Source organism: Gopherus evgoodei, chromosome 8 (assembly GCF_007399415.2).
Source record: "Gopherus evgoodei ecotype Sinaloan lineage chromosome 8, rGopEvg1_v1.p, whole genome shotgun sequence".
NCBI classification, from domain to species: Eukaryota; Metazoa; Chordata; order Testudines; family Testudinidae; genus Gopherus; species Gopherus evgoodei.
The window spans coordinates 79,394,660-79,419,053 of NC_044329.1; the positions used below are offsets into that span (position 1 = coordinate 79,394,660).

The window sequence follows — 24,394 nt, forward strand, 5'->3', positions numbered from 1 at the left end:
CGAGGCAAAGGTCTCCGGTGTGGATGGGACCACTATCTCAACCCCAGATCTCATGGGGGAGCTCGGCGGCACCGGACTCAACGGACCCGCCGGGCCCGGAGTCAACGGTGCTGACGGTGCCGGCGGCACCGCGGCTGATGTCGAGGCCGGGCGCTCTAGCCGGGTCTGCCTGGCCGGAGTATTAGACTTCGACGGCCTTGGCTCTGGCTCCAGTGCCGGAGAGGGTCGGTGCCGAGGAGTCTTCTCGGTGCCGGAGCGATCCGGTGCCGGTGCCGATACCACGGCCTGCGAAGCCGCCGGATCAAGTGCCGCCTCCATCAGGAGAGTTCGGAGCCTTTGATCCCTCTCCTTCTTTGTCCTCGGCTTAAAGGCCTTACAGATGCGGCACTTGTCAGATCTGTGCGACTCCCCGAGGCACTTCAGGCACGCTTCGTGGGGATCGCTGGTAGGCATGGGCTTCTTGCAGGCCGCACACTGCTTGAAGCCCGGCGAACCAGGCATGAGCCCGGTGCCGGGTGCTGGGAAGGGCTAAGCCCCCGGCGAAGAAGTACTTTATAACTAATTAACTTAACTATCAACTTAACAAACTATTTAACAACTGTAATGGAACTAGAGAATAACAATAGATAACGATAGATAACTAGGAGAGCTAGGGACGTGGAGGACAGCTATGCCGCGCTCCACAGTTCCAACGACCGACACGGCGGTAAGAAGGAACTGAGGAGCGGGCGGGCCGGCAGGGATATATATTGGGCGCCATGGCGGCGCCACTCCAGGGGGCGACCTGCCGGCCCACTGGAGTTGCTAGGGTAAAAAAGTTTCCGACGAACGTGCACGCGCGGCGCGCACACCTAACTGGAATGGATGTGAGCAATCACTCGAAGAAGAAACCTGAGTTTCATCTCTATCTTTGAACCCCTCTATAGAAGACAATGGTGGTTTTCCCTTATCCCACAGATGCTCCAGTATCTGTGCTCCTCTCAGAACTGGAGGAGGTAAATGGGGTCTCTCTCCTGATCTTGGAGGAGATTTGCTTTTGGGAGTTCCCCCAGCTGCAGCAATCTCCACTCCCCTGTCCACCAAATGTGGATAATGTAGCAAATACAGCCTACAGCATGTAAGATGCTGAGCTTGCACAAACTCAGGCTGTATTAATTTATGCTGCTTCCTTTGTGGTTTAGGGCAGGATATCCAGGATTCCAACTGATGCCCCTAGCCTCCTCACACAAAACCTTGGGGAGGATCCTCTATAAGAAAGCTGGGGATGGGCACGCAGCCAAGACTGAACTCCCTTCTAAGTATCATGGCACACACATGAAGGGGAGATTGATGTCTTTCCTTTAACCTGTATTTAAAAAAAAAAGAAAAAAGAAAAAAAAATTCTTCCTCTGTCAATTTATATTTCTGCTTCAATAAAATGTTGATTGTATTGACAGACACTAAAGTCAGTGTGTAGCAGCAGCCTTTCCAAGTCATGAGTTCTGAGATCAATATGCTGATTAGGTCAAAAGTGAAAGTTAGTTTAGCAGTCACTGCTTAGCCACATCTCAAAGCGACTTCACAATTCAAGACTCCTGTCAGTCTCTGCTTATAAACAGCATAGGATTAAGATTCAGGAATGCCTGCAGGCCAGAATTAAGGTGCATTGGCAGAATTGTGCAAAAGTTTGCAAAACACCTGCCTGTATTATCCTTGGCTATAACCAGTGCAAGTTAGGCTTTTGGTAAAAAAAAAAAAAAAAGTCTTTTTTTTTTAACCACCATTTTAGTAATTTGTTACTGCAGTGTAGCACTCCCATTTGAAGGCACATCTCCTGTTGGTCATTAACAGGAGGGGCTCTGCAGAAGCAATATTGTATAGTTTACATAAGACCATCCTTATTGCTGCGTTTTGCCTCAGTATGGCATAGACTCATAGACTCCAGGACTGGAAGGGACCTCGAGAGGTCATCGAGTCCAGTCCCCTGCCCTCATGGCAGGACCAAATATTGTCTAGACCATCCCTAATGGACATTTATCTAACCTACTCTTAAATATCTCCAGAGATGGAGATTCCACAACTTCCCTAGGCAATCTGTTCCAGTGTTTAACTACCCTGACAGTTAGGAACTTTTTCCTAATGTCCAACCTAAATCTCCCTTGCTGCAGTTTAAGCCCATTGCTTCTTGTTCTATCATTGGAGGCTAAGGTGAACAAGTTTTCTCCCTCCTCCTGATGACACCCTTTTAGATACCTGAAAACTGCTATCATGTCCCCTCTCAGTCTTCTCTTTTCCAAACTAAACAAACCCAATTCCTTCAGCCTTCCTTCATAGGTCATGTTCTCAAGACCTTTAATCATTCTTGTTGCTCTTCTCTGGACCCTCTCCAATTTCTCCACATCTTTCTTGAAATGCGGTGAGGAATATGGTTCAATAACCTTCACCTGGAAAGTATCCCCCTTATTAACTCCCATTCCCAAAAACAACAACAAAAACCACTGCTCATGTCATTTAACTGCCACCTTCTTTAGCAGCAGAATGAGCAGAGCAGACATGGTGAGAAGCATTTCCGTCTTGGTTTTCCTTAATCAAGAGGATGAGACACTGGGCCTCCATAAGGAAATTTTAGAGGCATGATGAGATTAAAAAGAGAGACAGCAAAAACCCCAATACTCTCACAAAGATAGAAGACACACAGGGATTTTGAAAACCCCAATAAACTAGTTATGAATTAGACAGTAGGGGAGAGGCACAAAAGTATCTTGAGTTGTAGCACAACTAAAATTCTACTTCAAACATGGACTTTTAAAGTGAAGAAGGCAAGAGTGCCACTGCTAAAACTTCAGACTGAATCTACTTTTTGAGCTGATAGACATAGTATTTCAGAACAGGCTTAGCATTCTGATTCATACACCAAGCCATTATTTACTGAAGTAAGGGGATATATTTGTGTTCCCAAGAGAGGATCTACCATTCTTACACTACCTCTGCAGTCTTGTATTTAAATAAATGACAATTTAAAAACAATTTTTGAAAATTTTCAACTCAAACAAAAATATACAAAATCAATCTGGTGGAAACAAACTGAACAAGCAGCTTATGTAAATATAGAGTCCAAAACTTTTTACATTCTGTAAATGCAAATATAAATTTCTAACATTTAAAGTACTGTTGGAACACAACACCTTTCAACACAAATGCTCAATCTTTTATTGTTGAAAAATCACGGTATGAAGAGCAAAAACGAAAAAAAGTGCTACTTCTTGTGCAGTCACATGTTAAAATCCATGCTCAATAAAGACTATATTAACAAACGACAGAAAGAGGATGGAAGATGGAGTTTAAACCAAGATTTTTCTTGCAAGTCATCTAATTTTTCTAACAATTCTAGAAAATACATGCTCGAAGTTGATTTTAGAAAAACATCTATTTCAGCTTTGAAAAATTATTCTATTTGTGACTAAAGCTAGGTTATAAATTAACAGTATTTACCTCAATATATTGGAAACATTGCCTCAGTATCAAGAATTGGCTGTTCTTAACTGATGCAGTATTTCATTATTGTATGGAAACAATGCATCAAAAATAGATTTGGGGTAGGGGTTGGAGTCCATTTTCAAACACTTGATCACTTTAATGATGGGTTTCCAGTTCAAGAATTGTCCATTCCCCTTGAGGAGAAGAACAATCTTCAGAGGAAAAGCTCGCCACTGTGATACTTGCTGAAGAATCATCCAGTGGTGACATTAGTTCAGTCCATCTACTGAAAGTATCAATGTGTGATTTACCCTGAGGCTTTGAACCATCTCGTGCCAGAAGTAGTGTCTGATTGATAAGATATTGTGCTAAGTTAAGGTCTTCAGGAACAGAGTTTTTGAAATCAATGTTTGAGTCCTGCTCAGATAACAATTGCCTGAGAAGAGTCCAGTCCTGTTCTACAAATTGCTCATCTTCAAAATCCACATCTAGAATGTCCCTTTCTGACTCCATCCTTTGCTCAATAGCTTCTCCAACATCCATCTCATATATTGGAGAAAGGGTTTTTGAAGGTCGATGCTCATACATGCAGGTTTGTGCCAATACGTCACAATCATCTATGTCCCCTGCAATAATTCATAATACTACACAATGTAAAAATTGCACATGTTCCCCCCTCAGGGCTTTGTAGAGCAAAATTTAACTCATTGAGGAGAGACAATTCAATAAGTAGCAAAAAATGTAAATTTATACAAAATTGACAAAATGTAGGCATTTATTTTCTCTGTAAAAAAACCCAAAAAACAAACAAAGTCTGGTTTACAAATTAAGTTAGAGCAGCAATCACCACTGGTAATTACCAATAAACCTTCATAATTAGAAAATTTCTGATACAGAAAAGACAAGTTATGTAAACAGACAATTAATGCACATGGAATTTCTAATTCACTACAATAACGTAAAGTTGGAACAGGAGGTGGCTGGGAAGGAAGGGAAAAAAAAAGAATATATGATCACTGAATGGTGATGTAAGGTCCAAAGAGAAGGAAAAACAAAATGGCTTATTCACAGGCTTATTTTATACTACATTATAAGGGTAGCTACAGGCAAGGACAAGCAAACTTAAAAAAAAAAAATAGTACAACTTTTAAAGGTCTTCTTCTGTGGTTCTGCTGAACATAGATCATCAGCATTTCATTACTCTTGAATACACAATAGTTAATATATTCAGACACTATTGTGTATTTTATAATGGGATACTTTGAATTACTGGGTTTAGAAAGACAAAACAGATAAAACATCTAGACAATCATTTAACTAGGTGAAACAAGCCAGAGCTTTTTTTTTTTAATGGTCACTGGTTCAAATATAATCTCTCTTTTAGGAAATCTGTTTTCACTGGTAAAATTTAGAACAATTTAGAACAAACTGCAAGTCAACTGCTCCCATTGAAGTCTGGGAAACATCCCGCTGAATTCAGTGGGAGAAGGATCAGCATCCATATCTCCAAGTAAAATATATTATATCAACAAATCGCAAAAATAATGAATATAACTGTTAAGGTAAACAGTTCAGTGCACTTTAGTAAGGTTATTACTGTAGTTATTGCACATCCCACTTAAATATATAATATAGGTTGTAAAGCAGACAAAACATATACAAAAGTTCCCACCGAAAGCTGATGCTGCCAATGTTAAATTTGACCTAAAATAATTAGCATGCAAGGAATTGTTCCCAATCTCTCTTTTTAGTACTGCATAAAATCGATCTGAATAATTTGCTTAGTATAAATATTCAAGTTTTCCATTGAAACATTAAGTTATTTAATGTGTATCCAAAATGGACGAGCATTCAGTAAACAAGTAAATACTTAAAAGCATTTACGTTTTGTTTAAAAAAATTGAGCCAATTATTAGAGTTCATGATCTGACCCCAGACATCACATTTCCAATATTCTGCCTACTAATTTAAGTTTTTGAGGGACTTAGCATTTCTATTTCTGTACATTACCTGCAGGTAAATCAGTATTAGTGTATTCAGTAGGTGCTCGCTGACACTCTCTCACTTGACCTTCCAGAGTCAGTAACTGATTCTTACAGGGTTTTACAGAACTCTTCTTTTGCATGTCACAATTAGTATCTCTTTGATGAAGGTCCAAATGACATGGTCTTTCTTGAGACTTCGTGTCGTTGTCTGAAAGTTTATTGCACTGCTGAATTTCATTAATCTCTTCATTCTTACTATTTACCTTTTGCTCTTCTATTGAACACTGACTATCTGCTACTGACAGTACTTTCTCTGGGCAATTTTGTTCTGTCACTGAAGCACCCTGATTATCTTTTCCTTTGATTTCTGTACTATGAGGAGCTAGAAAAAAGTGCTCTCTTTTATCTAATCTGTCACTTCTATCCTTTTCTTGCTGTTTGCACTCCAGGAATCCATCTTCAGTTTCCAACGAATACCTTGAATAATAAGTCTTTTCATGATGCTCCTGAGATACACTATCAAAAACATCAGAAGGAGTAGGGGAATCTATGGAATGCCGAAGGAGAGCATGACCATCTCCATCATCAGATCCCAACTCTTCACATTCGTCTACTGAAAGTAAAACAGATCGCTTAAATTTTTTAGTTGTAGAAAATTCTTGACTTTCAATATCATTCTCTGTTGCATCTTCGAAAGCTAAATTAACAATTCCTTGGAATGGCTGAGTAGGAGGGTTAGATTGAGGAAAGCTTTCTACTACATTTTCTGCTTCAGATTTTTCATCTTCCGTTTCATCTGCAGAAGAGGAAACTTGGTCTGCTTCCTGAGTAAATTGTGTGCTACCAAAAGTAGTGTTTTCAGTTTCCCTAGTATTGATCCTTAATACACCTTGATGTGACCACATTTCTGGTCTTTTTCTTGGTATCTCATCATCACTTGTTGAATTAACATGAAAAAGATCTGAACCCTCTTTTTTCATTTTCACTTCTATTCTTAGACTACTGTCATAGATTTTTAGTTCTTCAGGTGTACTTGTATCACTGCTGCTTCTTCCAAGAAAATCATGGCACAACATAGTGCTACATTTAGAAATCCCTCTCTCATTTGATCCTTCATCATCCTGTGAACCTCCAGCATCATAGTCTTCTGATCTCGGTTTGATATCATCAGAAGATGTTGTTGCACTGCCAGTATCAGATTCAGGACTCTCTTTTGGATCCAACACACTTGTACTCAAATTCCAACGATCCACAAAGGGAGTTTCTGAATTTTCATGGCTTTCTGGTGTTTCTGTAGTATCCATATCTTTAGGTGAACATTTTTCTGTAACGTGTCCTGTGAAACATTTTGAAGCAGCATCTGAGTCTACTGTAGCAGACCTGTATTCGATCAAGGCTGATTTATCAGACAATTGACCAGCACTTGCAAATCCCTTTACATGAGTCTTAGACGATTTTCTTTCATCTTGTTCTGAATTAGAGGCATTCATTATCTTAGAAAAGCTGGGTAAATGATCTTCTCCATAACTAATGCCCATTTCAGCGTTTAAGGTATCACTGCTGTTTCCTGAATATCCCAAGTATTTCTGAGCTGAATCACAAACAGTTTTGCACTTTTTCAATCTTTCTTCTGAAACTGAAGTAGGGAGTTTTTGGCCAGTATTCTTGCAAATGACTGAGTATGCATTTCTACTAGGCTCTGTATAACAATTAAATTCAGTTGTATTACCATCATCTTTGTTTTTATCGACCAGATATGCAATTTCAATTTCATCTTCACAAACCTGTTTTGATTCCATTTCATTTTGCATTGAAATATTCAGCTTAGCAACATTTTGTCCTCTAACTTGAGTACAAAAAGGTTTGGTTTCTACTTTGTATTCCTCATTTTCAAGAGGATCCAATAATTTTCTTGGATCAGGTTGCCCTGATTCCATGAGTAGGTCTCCTGTGCTACACTCTGTCATAGATTTTTCACACTTACTTTGTTTTGCAGGGCTGCATTTGTTATTGCCATGTGGCTGAATTGCAAGAGTAGCAGATGTATGTTCAAGTGTCTGTTCTGAAATTTTCTGTTCAGGACTATGCCCGTTTTTCTGGACAACAGGAGATTCACTTCTTAAATGTCTTTGTGTTGAAGATTGAGTTTTTGATATAGGCTGCCCAGTAACTATTTTCTGTTTTGGGTCTTTACTGTTCATAGTCTCACCTTTCTTTGAATGCGTCTGATTTTTGGGTGTTGTTATTTTTGCAGTGGCTTTAACTGCAGATGTTTGTGACTGTTTAATACTCTTTTTCTTAGATGAAGGTTGTTTTTCTGAAAGTGTTGTCTGAGACAAATTTTGCATCATGTGTTTTCCTTCATTTTGTTTCAGAGACATTCCAGATTTTAATGAATTTTGTGAATCTCCTTGTGGTCCTAACAAATAAAAAAAGTAAACAAAATACATTCTAGTCAGAGAACTATATTATTGATAAATCGGATGCATGTAAGTCAAATAAAAGATTATTAAAAATATTTTAGACAACCAAGTAATTTTAAAATTTGTTAAATTAAATGATCTTAAATACAAACATTTAATAAAAATATCTTGCACTAATTTAGGACCTTTGAATCCAAAGCACTTTACAAACTGTGAATGTAGGAATCACTTCATCCACTACTGAAGTGCAGCCATTACTAGAGTGGAAAGCAGCAGCTATCTAATGATACACAGAAATCACTGCTCAGTTGTTTAACCTAGGAAGTGATGAGTATTCTATTCAATTTAAATTACAGAGGAAATTTCAGAAAGCAGAATGTACTTATTCTAGTTGTAATATGGCCAAAACTACCAGTATTAACACCCCTACTCTTTCAGAAAGTGTTGTGAGATCTTTAATTTAATCATAATATTCTATGATTCTATGAAATGGACAGGACCTATGTTTCATGTACTAGCTGAATGTGAATTAAAGTAGCATTCAGGTTCTAATTTAATCAATAAGGAAATGCAGTGTTCAAGCTGAAAATACTCCACCCTTCACTTTCCTTCTTGTGCCTTGGCTCAGCCAGGTCTCTACACAGTGAAGGTTATTACATACCATACCATACTTGCTATAAAAATAGCTACAATGGACTATACTTTTTGCTAGTTATAAAATAGGTTGCCAAGGTGTTAAAATGCAGATTTTAAGAAGGTAGTTCTCAAGGCATACTGTCCTCACACCTTAAACAGATTTCTTCTTGCCTTATGATACTTTTTCCATGTCTGTGAATGCACAGTATTTCTATACTGATGCTTAATAATGGAGCAGAGACACAATTGAAGGAAAAATAAGTTAGGTTTTACTTAATACTCTGAGGACTTTGGACTTTCACTTAATATATTTTATATCCCATAATATACTCTTATTTTATATCAAAATCCTTAAGAGTAATGAGTAAAATGCTACTTACCTTCTACCCTTAGGCAATCAGTGCAACTGACATCTAGAGTTCAGTGCATGCTGGAATACCTTGGCTTGTGTGACAAGTCAATAACTTTGGGACTGTAACTATGAGACCAACTAAATATGAGAAAGAAAGCTCTTTAGTCACCTGCCTCCATTCTAATTATGTTAATTTGAGCATTACAGATTTTTATGGTAGTGTTTTTTTGTTTATCTGTAACACTTGTTCCTTGCACATTATTGTGACTGGAAAATGTCATTCATCTGCAGGTCTGATTTTCTACCTCCTACTTAGGTTTTTTCCACAATCACTATAACTCTCTCCGGTGTTATGATACAATCAAAATGAAGTGATTTATTTTGGACTCTATAAAAGTTTAATTCTTATTTACACACTTAAATTAAAAGATTGCAAAAGAAAAAGATAACTTTGAAATGTTTTTACTACATACTGTACAGCATGCATGAAAAAATATTCAGAAATGATGAACACTGGAATCAAGCAGTGTTAAATATAAAAAGCATATTATGTAGACAAAAGGAGAAATATCTTCATCCAGTCTGGCTCTCTAATGTATATTGTCAATTTGTTTCAGATACAGAATTTCTACTGAACTTAATGGAAGTTCTAGATGCAGAATACTTAAAGATACGATTAGAGGAAAAAAGATCTACAAAGCATATTAAGGAAGGGGTTTCTCCCCAATAGCTGGCCAGATTTTAAAAAATAAATATACACCAGCCTTATGAGAATTAAACAAGCAGAAAAATGCGTCTGAGGTCTGTCAGCAAAAATGAAATATGGGAAATACACCAAGATTGTCAGAACTTTTCTATTGTCTGATGATAAACTCCTTATCTGTGTTACACTATAGCAAAATGATTCAAATAGTAAAGTATGATTTAGTTTAGTGCCATTTAATTCTACCTTGGTTTTTAGCAACATTAGCTGGTACATTCTTTTTCTTCTGCTGAGCTGCAGAATTGCCACTCACATTTCCCTTTTTCTTCAAAACTGTTTGTGGACTTTGTTCATTGTATCCTTTCCCAGTGGGTTTTTTTGTCACACTATGAGAGAAAAAGATACTGCTTGCATTACTTGCAAGTTTAACATCTAAAAAGTGAACTTGTTTAAATAATCAGTAGTACTCTATACATTTTAACATGGAAAGCACAATATATGCTATGTAAAATGACTTTACTCTTCCTGAAAATAAACAATATATTTAGGGACCTGTTTCTCCAAGGTACTAACTCCTCTCATCTTCTATTGATTTTGTAGCTTCATCTAAGCTATTTCAGAGGCTATGCAGAGTTCTCAGCACTTTCCAGGATTCAGTCACATAATTGTGCAGATCTGCAGAGTTGCTGTAACAATGCTAAAACAAACAAACAAACAAAGCAGCCCAAACCCAGAGGCAAAATAATGCTATCTTCACAAGAATATTGTCCACAGTTATTTCTACTTTCTTACTAACAATGTGAAATAGACAAATATTCTGAAAAATTCTTAGGTTTAAAAACATGTTGATTAAATGACAATTACATTTAATCAAGCAATTAAAAACCAAGTATAAAATTAGAAGTAATATTTTGATTTCCAACAAACCTATTTGTTGTAACGTCAGTCTCAAATTCACTAGCTTTTTTGTTGGTGGCTCCATTAGTCATCTTCAAAACAGACTTTGTTTTCATTGCTATAAACAAAATTAAAGATTAGTTATAGGATAAAATGTATGATTTACAAATACCTAAAAACAAATACTAACGTATAATGGTCAGATACTGAAAACAGCATAGATGCCAAAACTGGAAGAACAGATTTTTATAGTGCTGTCTTGTATATGCACATATTTTTTTAAAGCATATAACGTTTGAGTTAGAGCCATTATACATGGGCATTTTAGCATTACTTTTTGGAATTAATATTTATTTTTAAAATATGCTTGTGCAGGGTCATAACCATCTAGAACAGAACTTTTGGAACTCTCCAGGCTGTTTTCCAGCATATGACCTGCCTGTGGAAAGTCAGAAGGGGTCTCTAATTACCGGTATGTTTTTTTCCTTCATCTACTGGTTTATCCTCTTTGAGTTCATCTAGTTGTTCATTGGAAATCTGTAAATCGGGACTTGAGCTAGGAACTTTCAGCAAGTTGTCAGTCTCTGTTACTAGAGAGGGTGATTCTTTCCCTGTAGTTTTCTTCAACGGCTTTGTTTTGATTTGCACACTTGGGCTTCCAGTAAGTACTTTAGGTCTGGCACCTGAACTTTTTCCCTCCTGATTTTTTACACCTTTTCCACTTCCAGAATTTTTTTGCCCACTTGCAGATGATGACTTCTCTGAATCTTGTTTGGTAATCAAGCTTTCAGCCTTAGCATTTCCATTACTTTCTATTTTTGGCTTTATGACAGCTCTAGCCTTTGGTGAAGCAACTTTTTCCCCAGTTTTTGAATCTTTTGTAATCTTGGAAACTGTTTTCTTACTATCTTTTCCCTTTAAGTCATCATGTTTTGAAGTCTTAGCAGTATTTCTATTGGTACTTGATGTATGTCCAGATGCTCCTAATCCATCAGATTTCATTTTATCCTGATTAGTGAAGGAACTGCCACAATAATTACTCTTGCCTTTTACTTTCCAGGAAGTGTGCTTTATATCAACAGAGTCAGTAATGCGTCTGTTTAGCTGAAAAGAACAGAAGACATTTAGCAACATAATAAAACATGCATAATCTTTAGCTCTTGAAACACAGGTACTCCTGAAACTTAGCATAAATCTAACACTAAAATTAGAGTTTGGGAGGAAGATATAAAATTAATTTTCCAAGTCACGGAGCTCAGATTGCTGCCTTTCGAGCACTCTAAGTACTAAATCCAGTTCCCTTTACGTCCCCTATTGAAGTCAGATCTGCGTCAGGGTATGGCTACACTTGCACTTCAAAGTGCTGCCCCGGCAGTGCTTTGAAGTTTCAAGTGTGGTCACAGCGCCAGCGCTGGGAGAGAGGTCTCCCAGCGCTGCACGTACTCCACATCCTCTACGGGTGTAGCTTGCAGCGCTGTTTACACTGAGGCATTACAGCACTGTATCTTGCAGCGCTCGGGGGTGTTTTTTTCACACCCCTGAGCGTGAAAGTTGCAGCGCTGTAAAGCGCCAGTGTAGCCATGGCTTCAGAGAGAACAAGAAATGCTGTGCAAAACATTGTCCTTTACTTTGGACACAATACTGTATAATCATTACTTCTTTATACAATTAGTTCCTGTTGGAGAGATTCATTTATTTTATAGGTTATATTTAGACTTTCAAACTGGGAATTCAATATTCAATTCCCTATGATCATGAAGACTGCCATTATTTTAAAATACATATGACATGGGAAGCTTTCAACCATTACAAAACAGTATAACTTCCAAATAAGGGTTCAGAATTCCCAGGTAAAGGTATTTTTTAGTGTTAAGATTTAAGCCTATAAAAATGTAACCTAACTAGTAACAAAGTGAATAGTAATATATATCCTTGGACATTAACCCCTATAACAATACCTCTTCTGTCAAACAACAATGTCACTTTGGGCATGATTCTCAAATACATGGATTGTTGATGACTTTGAAAAGCTCTTTCACAACAAGCAGATTAATGAGGAGCATAACAGACCGAGTTAAGTGGTGGCTTGGGCTAGTGGAAAAGCTCCATTAGCTCAGTAGCAGACTACCCTTTTTTCCAAACTTGAGATCACAGCTTTATTATTATACACCAACAGGGAAGTGTGCAATAACGTCTGAACACAAATTCCTGTCTTCTGTTTGGCCCCAACTATTTGAAAGCATGGACTCGTGCTAACCCCATCAAAATCTAAAATGCTCTAATAACGGACATCACAGATTATGGATTAAAATACTGGCTCAACTAGAATTACAAAGAAGATGTGATTGCTGAAGATTAACTACCAGTAGTTAGTAAACACAGACCACACCACATTATATTAGTTTGAAAATATAAAGCATGAAAAACCTAACTGCTCCTTATGGGATTCTGATTTTTTTTAATTGTAAGAATCTAAGCATTTACCTGAGAACTAGTGAATACAGGTTTTTTGCCAAGTCTTCGATCATCCCCTTTGTCAAAAGCAGCTGTATAGGGAAAAAGGATCGCTATTATCAGTCGGAAGGCAGCATGAGAGAGAGAGAGAGAGAGAGAGAGAGAGAGAGAGAGAGAGAGAGAGAGAAAGCCAGCCTTATTCATGGGACTATCTTTTGGAGCCAGAGAACTAATCAAGGGAGATTTATTTTGGCAAAATGGAAAACATTAAGTGGCTAGGGATGTTTTTGTATCTAGAGGACAGGATTCAGAGTTAGGAGATCCAATATCTGTAATGAACTCTGCAGCAGACTTCTTATGTAATCTGGGGCAAGTTACTTAATGTCTCTGTTTCCCCATCTACAAAACAAGGATAATACTTCCATACCTCTGATGTACATAGCTCATTAAATCTTTCAGGTGTACTTTGAGAACCTGGGTATATAGGAATGTGCAAAAACAATCACTTTCAATTATTCTAACCACCTATACATTTGTACTAACATCATCTATTTGAAATAAAAAAATCTATTCTCTTAAAACAACCAAACAATATACTGTAGTATATAGTGTGATCTGTTTGCGGGGCATGTGCTGAGCCTAGAAGCCTGCTAAGCAAGGCTGAGAGCTTCTTAAGAAAATTTTGATTCCGAATCCCGTTACAATCCATTAAGCATTGACCAAGGAGCAGGATTAGCAGGGAGAACAAGGGTTTAAAAAACAAGCTTCAAAGTGACATGGGGAATTTTGCAAGGGAGGGTTTGTCTACACTACCATGCAGGGTTGATCTAAGATATGCAACTTCAGCTACGTTAATAGTGTAGCTGAAGTTGACGTACTTAGATCTACTTACCGCAGTGTCTTCAGCTGACACCCTCCCGTCGACTCCATTTGTGCTCCTTGTTCTGGTGGAGGACCAGAGTCGACAGGAGAGCGTTCAGTGGTCAATTTTAGCGCGTATATACTAGACGTGATAAATCAACCCTTGCTGGATTGATCGCTGCCCGTCGATCCGGCGGGTAGTGTAGACAAGCCTAGAGTTTAGAGAGGAAGCGTGAGAGTTAGATACACCTAACGCTCTCTAAACTTAGGCCAATAACCACCCCATCTCCCTGCCCTCCAAAAGAAAAAAGGGAAAAAAGCTGCAAGAGTAACAACAATGCAGGCAGAAGTCCAGCTGCAGAGTTGGGGCTATCCAATTTATGGCTAAATGCAGCATGCATGATTACCTGCCTTGTGGGCAGGCGGCATATGAGCATTCAGTGCAAGGAGCTCATGACCCTCAGAGACAGAGTACGGACTCTTGAGACCAGAGTAGCTGAACGGAAAAGCTACGGGAGACTAATGGGTACATAGATGAGGCTTTCTGAGACATATTAAAGCGGTTCTCCTCAACAGCACAGAGGCTGTCAGACTGGGGGTAGGAGGAGGAAAGTCTCCAGGAAAGAGAACATCAAACTGGAGCAGAGGGAAACAATCTTCTAGTTCAGACCCTCTTTCCAAATGATGTCATGGTATCCTCTTGCACTGAGAATACCTCTCAGGGGGTTGGTGTGGGAGAGGGGATGGTAGGGAATCCCAGTTATTAGTAAGAGACAGGTAATGGGGATTTGATCAATTAGAAATATGGATAGCTGGGTTTGTGATGACCAAGAGAACCACTGGTCAACTGCCTGGCAGGTGCGGAGGTTGTGGATCTCTCAAGACATCTAGACAGGCTTACGTGCAGTGCTCGGGAGGAGGCAGTGACCATAGGGTACCAGTGACATAGAGAAAGGCAGGAGAGAGGTCATGCAGGTCAAGTTTAGGCTTCTAGGTAAGAGATTAAAGACCAAGACCTTCATGGTAGCATTCTTTGAAATGCCTCCAGTTCCATGTGCAGGGCCAATTAGATGGGAAGAACTGCAGGGTCTCAGTGCATGGATGAGACTATGGGTCTATTACAGAAGTGAGTGGGTGTAGTTCTTTGGCGTGCAATGTGCAGGAGATCAGAATAGATGATCATGATGATCTCTTCTGGTATTAAAGTCTATGAGTCTATGACTCCCCATACTGACTGCATACATGTCACCTCAGGAGAAACAGTTTCTAGACTCCACCAATGACTGCTTCTTGGAGCAGCTAAACCTGGAACCCACAAGGGGAGAGAGAATTCTGGATTTAGTCCTATGTGGAACAAAGGATCTGGTCCAAGAGGTGAACATAGCTGAACCGTTCGGTAATAACAACTATAATATAATTAAATTGAATATCCTTAATGTCTTGGGGGGATGGGAAGAGGTGGAGGAAATACGAAAAAAGACCACCAGAGTACCATTTAACTTCACAAAGAAGAACTATACAAAAATGAGGAGGCTACTTAAATGGAAATTAAAAGGAACAGTCACAAGAGTGAAATGCCGGCAAACTGCATGTAAACTTTTAAAAAACCCCACCATAAGAGGCTCAGATTAAATGTGAATCCCAAATTAAAAAGAAAAAATAAGAGGACCACACAAAAAAATGCCACCGTGGCTAAACAGAGTAAAAGAGGCAGTTAGAGGCAAAAGAGGCAGCCTTTAAAAATTAGAAGCCAAATCCTACTGAGGAAAATAGAAAGGAGCATAAACTCTGGCAAATCAAGTGTAAAAGTAAGATTAGGCAGGCCAAAAAAGAATTTGAAGAAGAACTAGCAAAAGACTCAAAAATTAAAACAGCCATTTTTTTTAAAGTACATCAGAAGCAGTGAGCCAGCCAAACAATCAGCTGGGCTACTGGAGGATCGAAGTGCTAATGGGGCACACAAGACATTGCCAATAATCTAAATGATCTGCATCAGTCTTCACCAGAGAAGATGTGAGGGAGATTCCCACACCTGAGCCATTCTTTTTAGGTGACAAATCTGAGGAAATATCCCAGATTGAGGTGTCAACAGAAGAGGTTTTGGAACAAATTGATAAATTAAATCAGTAATAAGTCACTAAGACTAGATGGTAATCAACCAAGAGTTCTGAAGGAACTCAAATACATAACTGCAGAACTATTAAATGTGGTATGTAACCTATGACATAAATAAGCCTCCGTACGAGATGACTGGTGGACAGCTAATGTGATGCTAATTTTCAAAAAAGGCTCCACAGACTATCCTGGCAATTACAGGCCAATATGCCTAACTTTCATACCAGGCAAACTGGTTGAAATTACAGTAAAGAACAACAACATATAGATGAACATGATATGTTGGGAAAGGGCCAGCAGAGCTTTTGTAAAGGGATATCATGCCTCACCAATCTATTACAATTCTTTGAGGGAGTCAAAAACATATGGACAAGGGTGATCCAGTGGATATAGTGTACCTGGACTTTCAAAGAGCCTTTGACAAGGTCCCTCACCAAAGGCTCTTAAGCAAATAAACAGTCATGGGATAAGAGGAAAGGTTGTCTCATGGATCAGTAAGTGGTTAAAAGATAGGAAACAAAGGGTAGCAATAAGTAGTCAGTTTTCACAATGGAGAAGGATAAATAGTGATGTCCCCCAGTGATCTGTACTGAGACCAGTGCTGTTCAGCATATTCATAAATGATCTGGAAAAAGATGTAAACAGTGAGGTGGCAAAGTTTGCAGTTGATACTAAATTACTCAAGAACATTAAGTCCAAAGCAGACTGCAAAGAATTAAAAAAGGAATCTCACAAAACTGGGTGACTGGGCAATAGAATGGCAGATGAAATCCGATGTTGATAAATGCAAAATAATGCATATTGGAATATATAATCCCAATTATACATACAAAATGATGGGGTCTAAATTAGTTGTTACCGTTCAAGAGAGAGACATTGTAGTCATTGTGGATAGTTCTCTGAAAACATCCACTCTGTGTGCAATGGCAGTCAAAAACACTAGAATATTAGGAAAGGGATAAATAATAAGAGAAAATATCACAATGCCACTATATAAATCCATGATACGCTCACATCTAGAATACTGTGTGCAGTTCTGGTCACCCCATCTAAAAAAAGATATATTAGAAATGGAAAAGGTGCAGAGAAGGGCAACAAAAAGGATTAAGGGTACAAAATAGCTTCTATAAGATGAGAGATTAAAAAAAGACAGACTGTTCATCTTGGAAAAGAGATGACTAAAGGGGATACAATAGAGGTCTGAATGACAGGGGATGGATCACTTGATGATTGCCCTGTTCTGTTCCCTTTGAAGCATCTGGCATTGGTCACTGTCAGAAGACAGGATATTGGGCTAGATAGACCATTGGTCTGACCCATTCTCATGTTCTTTGTCAAAAGCTGTAGTCTCCACATATTTGCATATGTACATTATATACACACTACCTCTTGAGGCAATACATGTTAGTTTTAAAGTTATCTGGAGGACATTATGTAAGCTTTTCTGGGCAAGGAATGCATCTTATCCATGTTTGTAAAGCACTGCGTGTAATGCTATATAACTGAATTAATAAAGCTACTAATAAATATTTTTTCTCTATAACATCTGGGAGGCATCAGTCACTGAAACCTTCAAATCTGTAGCGGCTGTGCAATATACAAAGGATATATGTAAATACTGTACACAGAGAAAAGGGATAAAGATTTATTTTTGTTGATATGCATCTTTTGGCTTGATGCAAATTTATTCTGAGAAAAATGGGTTAAATAAACATTCACTCTTCACATGCTATATTCTACTATTTATTTATATGGACAAAGCACACAATATGACAAAAGAATTTTCTACAAACATCTTTATTTAGCTGTATAGAAATCCTGCAAGAAAAGGCAAGATGCTGAAAATGGCACCACAAGGATATAATATTTTTTCAGTGATGACTCTGCACATTAATATACACCAATATATTAATAAAATTTTCCTATAAACTTGTGCCCAGGAGAACACAGAAATGCTGTGAATGAGAAAAAGACTGTTTTCTTGTCTTAATTTTGTGTATTTCCTATCCTAGGATATTAATCTACAAAGGTTAGGTCTTTTCAGAATTCAGTAGTACCTGAAATTTTCTCAAGATGAAAGTTGTTTGACCTCTGTGATCCTAAACAAATCTCATGTAAAAATTAAGATGCTTCTAGGAAAATACCATAATTTTGTTTATAGAACAAAAACCTACACTGAAAGTTTTCCATAACTTAATAGTTTACAGTTAAAATGAAGTCTCTTAGAGCTGAATTAATGCTATATAACTCTGAAAAACCCAAAACAAAATAACTTTCCTACTGTTAAGATGGAGAGTTGAATGACACCCACTTTATGAACCAAGGTCTAGGCACTACTTTACAGTTCTAGTACAGAAGTACTCCAAATTATGCTTCTATTTCTGAAAGCAACCCCTGAAGTTACTGAAGTGCTTTATAACAAAGAATGAAATCACGAGCCTTTTTCAGAAAGTAGCAATCAAACATAATTTAGTAACACCCTTAAATCAGGCTTGTAAAGGACTGATATAGTCCATCTTGCAACCAACATATTAAGAGATAAAAATTTAAATCTATAATCATGTACAATTTTTCATTAGAGTCTCAATTTTAATATCTTCATTAATAAAATATTTGATATTTTACCTTTTACTATGAATCAAAGATGAGCTAATTTTAAAGAACATTTAAACGAGTCTCACATTTTTTCCTTTATAAAACTGCACTATCACAAAGCAAATATTCAACCAAGGCCCTGAAGCCATTTTCACTTCCACACCCTCAAAATTTCATTCCACATATTTGAAAATAAGGAAACATTCAGAGCACAAACTCCTTTTGTTTAAAGCTGAAGTACTGCCTCTTAACATTTTAAGATATCACTATGCAGCTTCCTGGGGGGCTCTCTGCAGCAACACATACAGTATCACAATACCAATCAATTCTGAAGTCAAGCCTCTACATTTATTCACAGTCCACATGAGATGGATATTATGCAAGAGATATACAATCTTTATACATTAATATGAACTGATAAAAAAACTGAATTAATAGAATTAGTAATCTGCTTTGTGCAGATTTAAATTTCCTATAATGCTTATCTGCTTAAAAATGGAGATAGATAATGGTTTCTTTAATCCTATTGCAATATTTTTAATAATTTCAAATAGTTGCAAACAAAAATAGACGTAATCTACATATAATGTTTCCATTTTTCATATCTATAAAAATAAAAGCCAGGAAAATATTCACAGAACACTGTTAAATAATTTCCAGGCAGGAAGCTGGCTAAGCATATTATCTTTGCTTTAATTTATAAAATACTTCTTTAAAAGCAAGAGCATCACAGTTTTAAGCATGCTATAGTTTGCTACCAGCCCCCAACACTACCAACATTTTTTGTATTAAGGACACTATTATTATACAATGATAGCTGTTCTTGATTGCTTACATACCTGCTTGTATTTTCTCTTGATGATCTGGTCTCATCAGCTTCCAGCTTTCTGTGTGACAAACAGCATAAAAAGACTGAACCAGGAAGATCCACAGCTTATCACGCAGAGCCTGGATCTTGCATGTAAAACCCTGTGTTCAAGTAACAAATCAGCAGCTGGCGAGAGGCATATTGTCATAGCAACCAGTCATTATTCTTGTCAGAATCTACTTACTCCCTAAGATAGATCAATGATGTCATCATTTATATTTTACAATAACCTAGTAGATGCAGATGCTGTTTATGAGGGCTTATTGTCCTCCCCCCCCAATTTTATAGTTTGAAACTAAGCCACTCCCACAGAAGCTAAAGCATCACAAGCCACCACATTCCTTTTTTAAATTAATCCTTTCAGAGCTTTTTACTATCAGCTCTGCCACTACAAGGTCAAATTCTCTTGGCGACAAAAATGTATCTGATTAAATTTTCACACTCTTACTGAGTAAGTCTATAATAGCACTTGATCGCAGTAGTTTAAGAAAAGATTTATAAATTTCTGCAGATAACATTATAAATTGTAATCAGTATGTCCTATCATTCACACATCACTCATGACATTATAGTCGATTTTCATTTAAAATGTATTATTTAGATTATGGTAGCACCCACAACATGATAGGCACTTTCCAAAAACATAGGAAGATCGCAGTTCTTGCTCTGAAGAGTTTGCTTAAAAAAAAAAGCAAACAACCCTCGGATTCAAGTGTTTTTTAAAGTAGATTAATTAAAAATAAACGCCATCCCCTAGAGTAAATTTAAGGTTATTTAATTTTTAAATATTCTTTCTCGGTCACATATTTACAATGGTAGTGAACATTAGTAGTGCCTTCCCACACACAATGTTATTAGTCATTGCTGCTAGTGTTGCCACAGGCAGTGCTAAGTACTTTTTTTTTTTTTTTAAATGTTGCTTTATACCAGGGGTGGCCAACCTCCAGAGCCACATGCAGCTCTTCAGAAGTTAATATGCGGCTCCTTGTAGAGGTACCAACTCCTAGAGCTATAGGTGCCAACTTTTCAATGTGTCGGGGGGTGCTCACTGCTTAACCCCTGGCTCTGCCACAGGCCCTTCCCCAACTCCCTCTCTTCCCGCCCTCTCCCCTGAGCCTGCTGGGCCCTCGCTCCTCCCCCCAGAGCCTCCTGCACACCACGAAACAGCTAGGAGGGAGGGTAAGGTGCTGATCAGCAGGGCTGTGGTTGGGTGGGAGACACTAGGAGCAGGGTGGGGGAGCTGATGGGAGGCTGCTGACATATTACTGTGGCTCTTTGGCAATGTACATTGGTAAATTCTGGCTCAGGCTGGCCACACCTGCTATACACAAATGCCAGTAGGTCCTATGTTTTCAACAGGACTTTGCACAGGTGTGATGGACCGCCTGCATGGATCCAACTGCAGTATTGGGGTCACAGAGTCAAAATTGCATAACTTGATTTGAACTCTTACACCAAACAAACAAAAAGCTACAGTTTAAAAATAACTGAATAAGTGTTGTGAGCTATTCTTTTTCTATTATCTACTGCAAAACCTACCATTTCCTTCACACTTGTGGAGCTCAACAAAGTATCCACAGCTATAAGAAGAAAGCAACTGTTTCCAATGCTAATGTTTTTCTCAATTGCTTTTAAAACTTGTTCTAGAAGATCAGGTTTGCTGCTCATTGCTTGTGCCTAAGGAAACAACGAAAAGGGAGTCATTTAAAATAAACGTGTATTTCATACAAAAAATACTACCCAACAGAAAGTGATCATTGTAACTTTGGTGTTCAATGTTTTCCATTTATTCATTGCACCTCTCTCTCCACACAAAAAATGGTGCTGCAAATATTTTTGAGATCTCATCATCTAGCCAAACAAAATCTTAGGAAGAAGCAGCTGGTGTTGAATTTATAGCTGAATACCAATCTGAAAAAAAGGGCAGTTTTGATATATCCATTTTTAATTTTTGATGCATCAGAGCACCTTGCCAAATCTTTGTCTTATTAGGGAAATGCAGTGCTGGGTAAAATTAGACAAGCTCTTACCAGGAAATACTGCAAGGAACTCTTTCAATTACTACCTTAACCCTTAGTAGTGATGCACATTTGCAACTCAAAAAGTCAATGGATATTATGGCATGCCCATGCTGCTACCTTGGACTTTGGTCCTGTACATGCTTTATGATGTGTTTATGCACGTGCTTAACTTTACACACAGAAGAGTAGTACCCTTGACTTCGTGGAACTACCCACACTTGCTCAACTTGAAGTATGTAACTTTACATATGATCAAAGTCTTAATTTTATCAAAGGAATTATGCCCTAATAACTGACCCGCTCTAATATTAAATTATTACGTAAAATTATTTGTAAAGTGACACTGAAATCATTCTGAGTAAGTTAACAGCCTAAGTTGTTGGGAAGAACCCACTCTCATACAAGGAAGTGAAATAATACAATGCATTTGTTTTGAAAAAAGTAAAACGTAACTCGTGAGCATTTTACCTGCAAGAAAATATGAAAACTTTCACTCTCTATTATATGAGGGAACTTTGTTACAATAAATGTTATGCATTCTTCTTGAAGCCTAGATGCCAAGGCCATAGCCGTTTCAGACCATTTCACTTGGGGAAGACTACTGAGCAGCCGGTCACTTTCCATCAAAAGAGAAGCTGCATTCTTGTAGTTCTTAAAATAAAAGCAATTAATATATATTAGAATAGTTATCTAATAGAGTAGACATCCAAGAAAATGCTCTCTCTCAAATAGCTCCTATTCAGTTACTGAACACCTACACTTACTATTAATTTCACTTACCTTAATTGTATTTGGATTTTAACATTAGTGTACTTCACTACCTTTTTTTAAGTTAATAAGTCTGGTGGGCTCAATTATTTCTATTCTCTGCTGATGCTAGGGGAGAATGTTTTCATAATGGGATTTTATTACATTTTCCCTTTTTTTATCATTGTATTTTGCTGCCTAGAGAGAAGGCAGATTCACAAACAAATGCCAAACACTGAACTAGTAAGGGGAATCTCATAGGAAAGTTAAATGGAAAGGATAATATTAAGTCACACGAGAATGTGAAAGCCATGTTGACATAAGGATCAGGGAGAGTTCTACATGGCTGGGAGACATTGCCAGAGCCTCCTGCACCCTGTCCAATGAAGCAACAGTTGGACTTCACAGAATTTTATCTTCACTTAGCGTCCCCATCCCCAAGTTTTCCATAGGAAGGAGTGAGTTGATCCGTGTGGCATTTGTTTGTTTTAAACATAAATAAATGGAGATATCCTATCTCCTAGAACTGGAAGGGACCTTGAAAGGTCATCGAGTCCAGCCCCCTGCCTTCACTAGCAGGACCAAGTACTGATTTTTGCCCCAGATTCTTAAGTGGCTCCCTCGCAAGGATTGAACTCACAACCTGGGGTTTAGCAGGCCAATGCTCAAACCACTGAATCCCTCCCCATGTTTCCTAATATTCTCTCCCTTTTAATTTAGTTTTACTTTGACTTTGACCATATCACCACCTGCCAACTCACATCTTAAAAGTAATTAACAATTTATCATTATCCACCAAAGTAAAATGGATTAAAAGATCTATTACATGTGATCTCCCAGGTCAGTTGATAAATTATACAATATGCTCAATAAGCTTTATTACCCCCCCCCACCCCTGTTATCTTGGTTTAAAAATGCTGCCAAAAGTAAACTGTTTTCTACAAGCAGGGTCGTGTATATTCTTCCTAATGGAAACAAAGTAGTAGTAAACCTGTAAAGTAAATCAAAATTTCTAGTTCTTGTCAGTTTCCTAATTGTTATGGAATGAGAGTTCATCATGAGAAAGCAAAGACAAATTAGTGAAAAAACAATGTAGAAAAGAGAAAACATACTGATGGTTTTAAAAGCTGAAATTTGGTTAATCTTAGTTAGATTGCTATAGAAAAGAAAAACACTCAGTTCAACTAAATACATGACAGAAAAGTGTTACAAAGTTCAAATTCACACTTACCAAGAAAGCTTGAGTACTTTCAGCTCAGAAAAAGAAAAACACAGCATGTATTTTCTCTGTGTATATTCCAACTAGGAGTGTACTTCCTGCAAGTCCTTGCTCAACTATTTTTACATTTGTTATGGGCAAAGCCTATTTCTCATATGTGCATGTAAATGTAAATAAAGGATTAGCATGCACTTAGGGTTCGATCTTACTTCCACTGGCTCAATTACAAGCCTCTTTAATAGTGGAGGATCAGGTCCTTACTCACAAGACGAGGAGCATCTACCTCTTTCTTGCAAGGTGCTGAGTGCCTACAATGCCCATTAAGCACTTCTAGTGAAATATGAAATACCTCCACAGCATCCAGTTAAATCAGCACCTTACAGGTCTGGGCCTATCTGAATCTTATTCTTCCAGACGTAATCTATCTCTAGGGTAAGAGACAACTGTGAACAACTATAGTTTTGTTTTAGGAGGAAATTTCTTTTTCTCTTCTAAAAAATAGTTGCTTCCAAACACTTGTTTGTTAGGCTACCAGGATAAGCACCCTTAAAGTGGTTTTAAATGGCACTCATACTTAGAAGTTTTTAGTTTCTTGTACCAATCTTTGTGGCTTTTCATCAAAGTCTCTCCACTGCAAGTCTACTTCTCACATTCCTCTCAGGATTTGCTATACAGGAGCAAGAGAAACAGCTCAGTATTTTGGAACATTTGTTGCTTCTCTGCTGCCTTTAATGTTGTTTCAATGAAAGTTCACAAAGCCAATAGCGATTCTACTCAAGCATACACCTGTACATTTGGAAATTGTGTATATCAGAAGAAAGCATTCCATTATTATATTTAAGTGGCTTTTAAATTTAAAATGTCCAAGATTGAAAGAACCAATAAGATCAGATTTACAGATTGGGTATAACTGTTGAAAAGTACTATGCACAGCATAAAAAGTTTTTTGTAAAATATAATAGCTCAAGTAAAATATCTATAAATATTAGACTGTTTTGCCAAGCAGCCTTAACATTTTTGCAATTTTTAAAATATACAAAACCCCATAGACCACTAGAGAAT

General features: G+C 37.7%; 1 protein-coding gene across 4 annotated transcripts in view; it reads right to left on the reverse strand.

Annotated features, from left to right (window-relative positions):
• Positions 1-3,165: 3,165 nt before the first annotated feature.
• KIAA1107 (KIAA1107 ortholog) overlaps positions 3,166-24,394 on the reverse strand; it is a 61,598-nt gene continuing 40,369 nt past the window's right edge. For 2 of the 4 annotated variants that reach the window (XM_030572833.1, XM_030572835.1), the window contains 9 exons: positions 21,835-22,017; positions 20,885-21,022; positions 19,317-19,446; positions 12,937-12,998; positions 10,923-11,556; positions 10,483-10,570; positions 9,802-9,941; positions 5,467-7,860; positions 3,166-4,082 (listed from right to left, as the gene is read on the reverse strand). In XM_030572833.1, the coding sequence (XP_030428693.1) occupies positions 3,613-4,082; positions 5,467-7,860; positions 9,802-9,941; positions 10,483-10,570; positions 10,923-11,556; positions 12,937-12,998; positions 19,317-19,446; positions 20,885-21,022; positions 21,835-22,017 (4,239 nt within the window). In that variant the 3' untranslated portion in view covers positions 3,166-3,612. Of the gene's footprint in view, positions 4,437-5,466; positions 7,861-9,801; positions 9,942-10,482; positions 10,571-10,922; positions 11,557-12,936; positions 12,999-19,316; positions 19,447-20,884; positions 21,023-21,834; positions 22,018-24,394 lie in introns of all 4 variants that reach the window. The other 2 variants (XM_030572836.1, XM_030572834.1) reach the window with 2 other exon arrangements.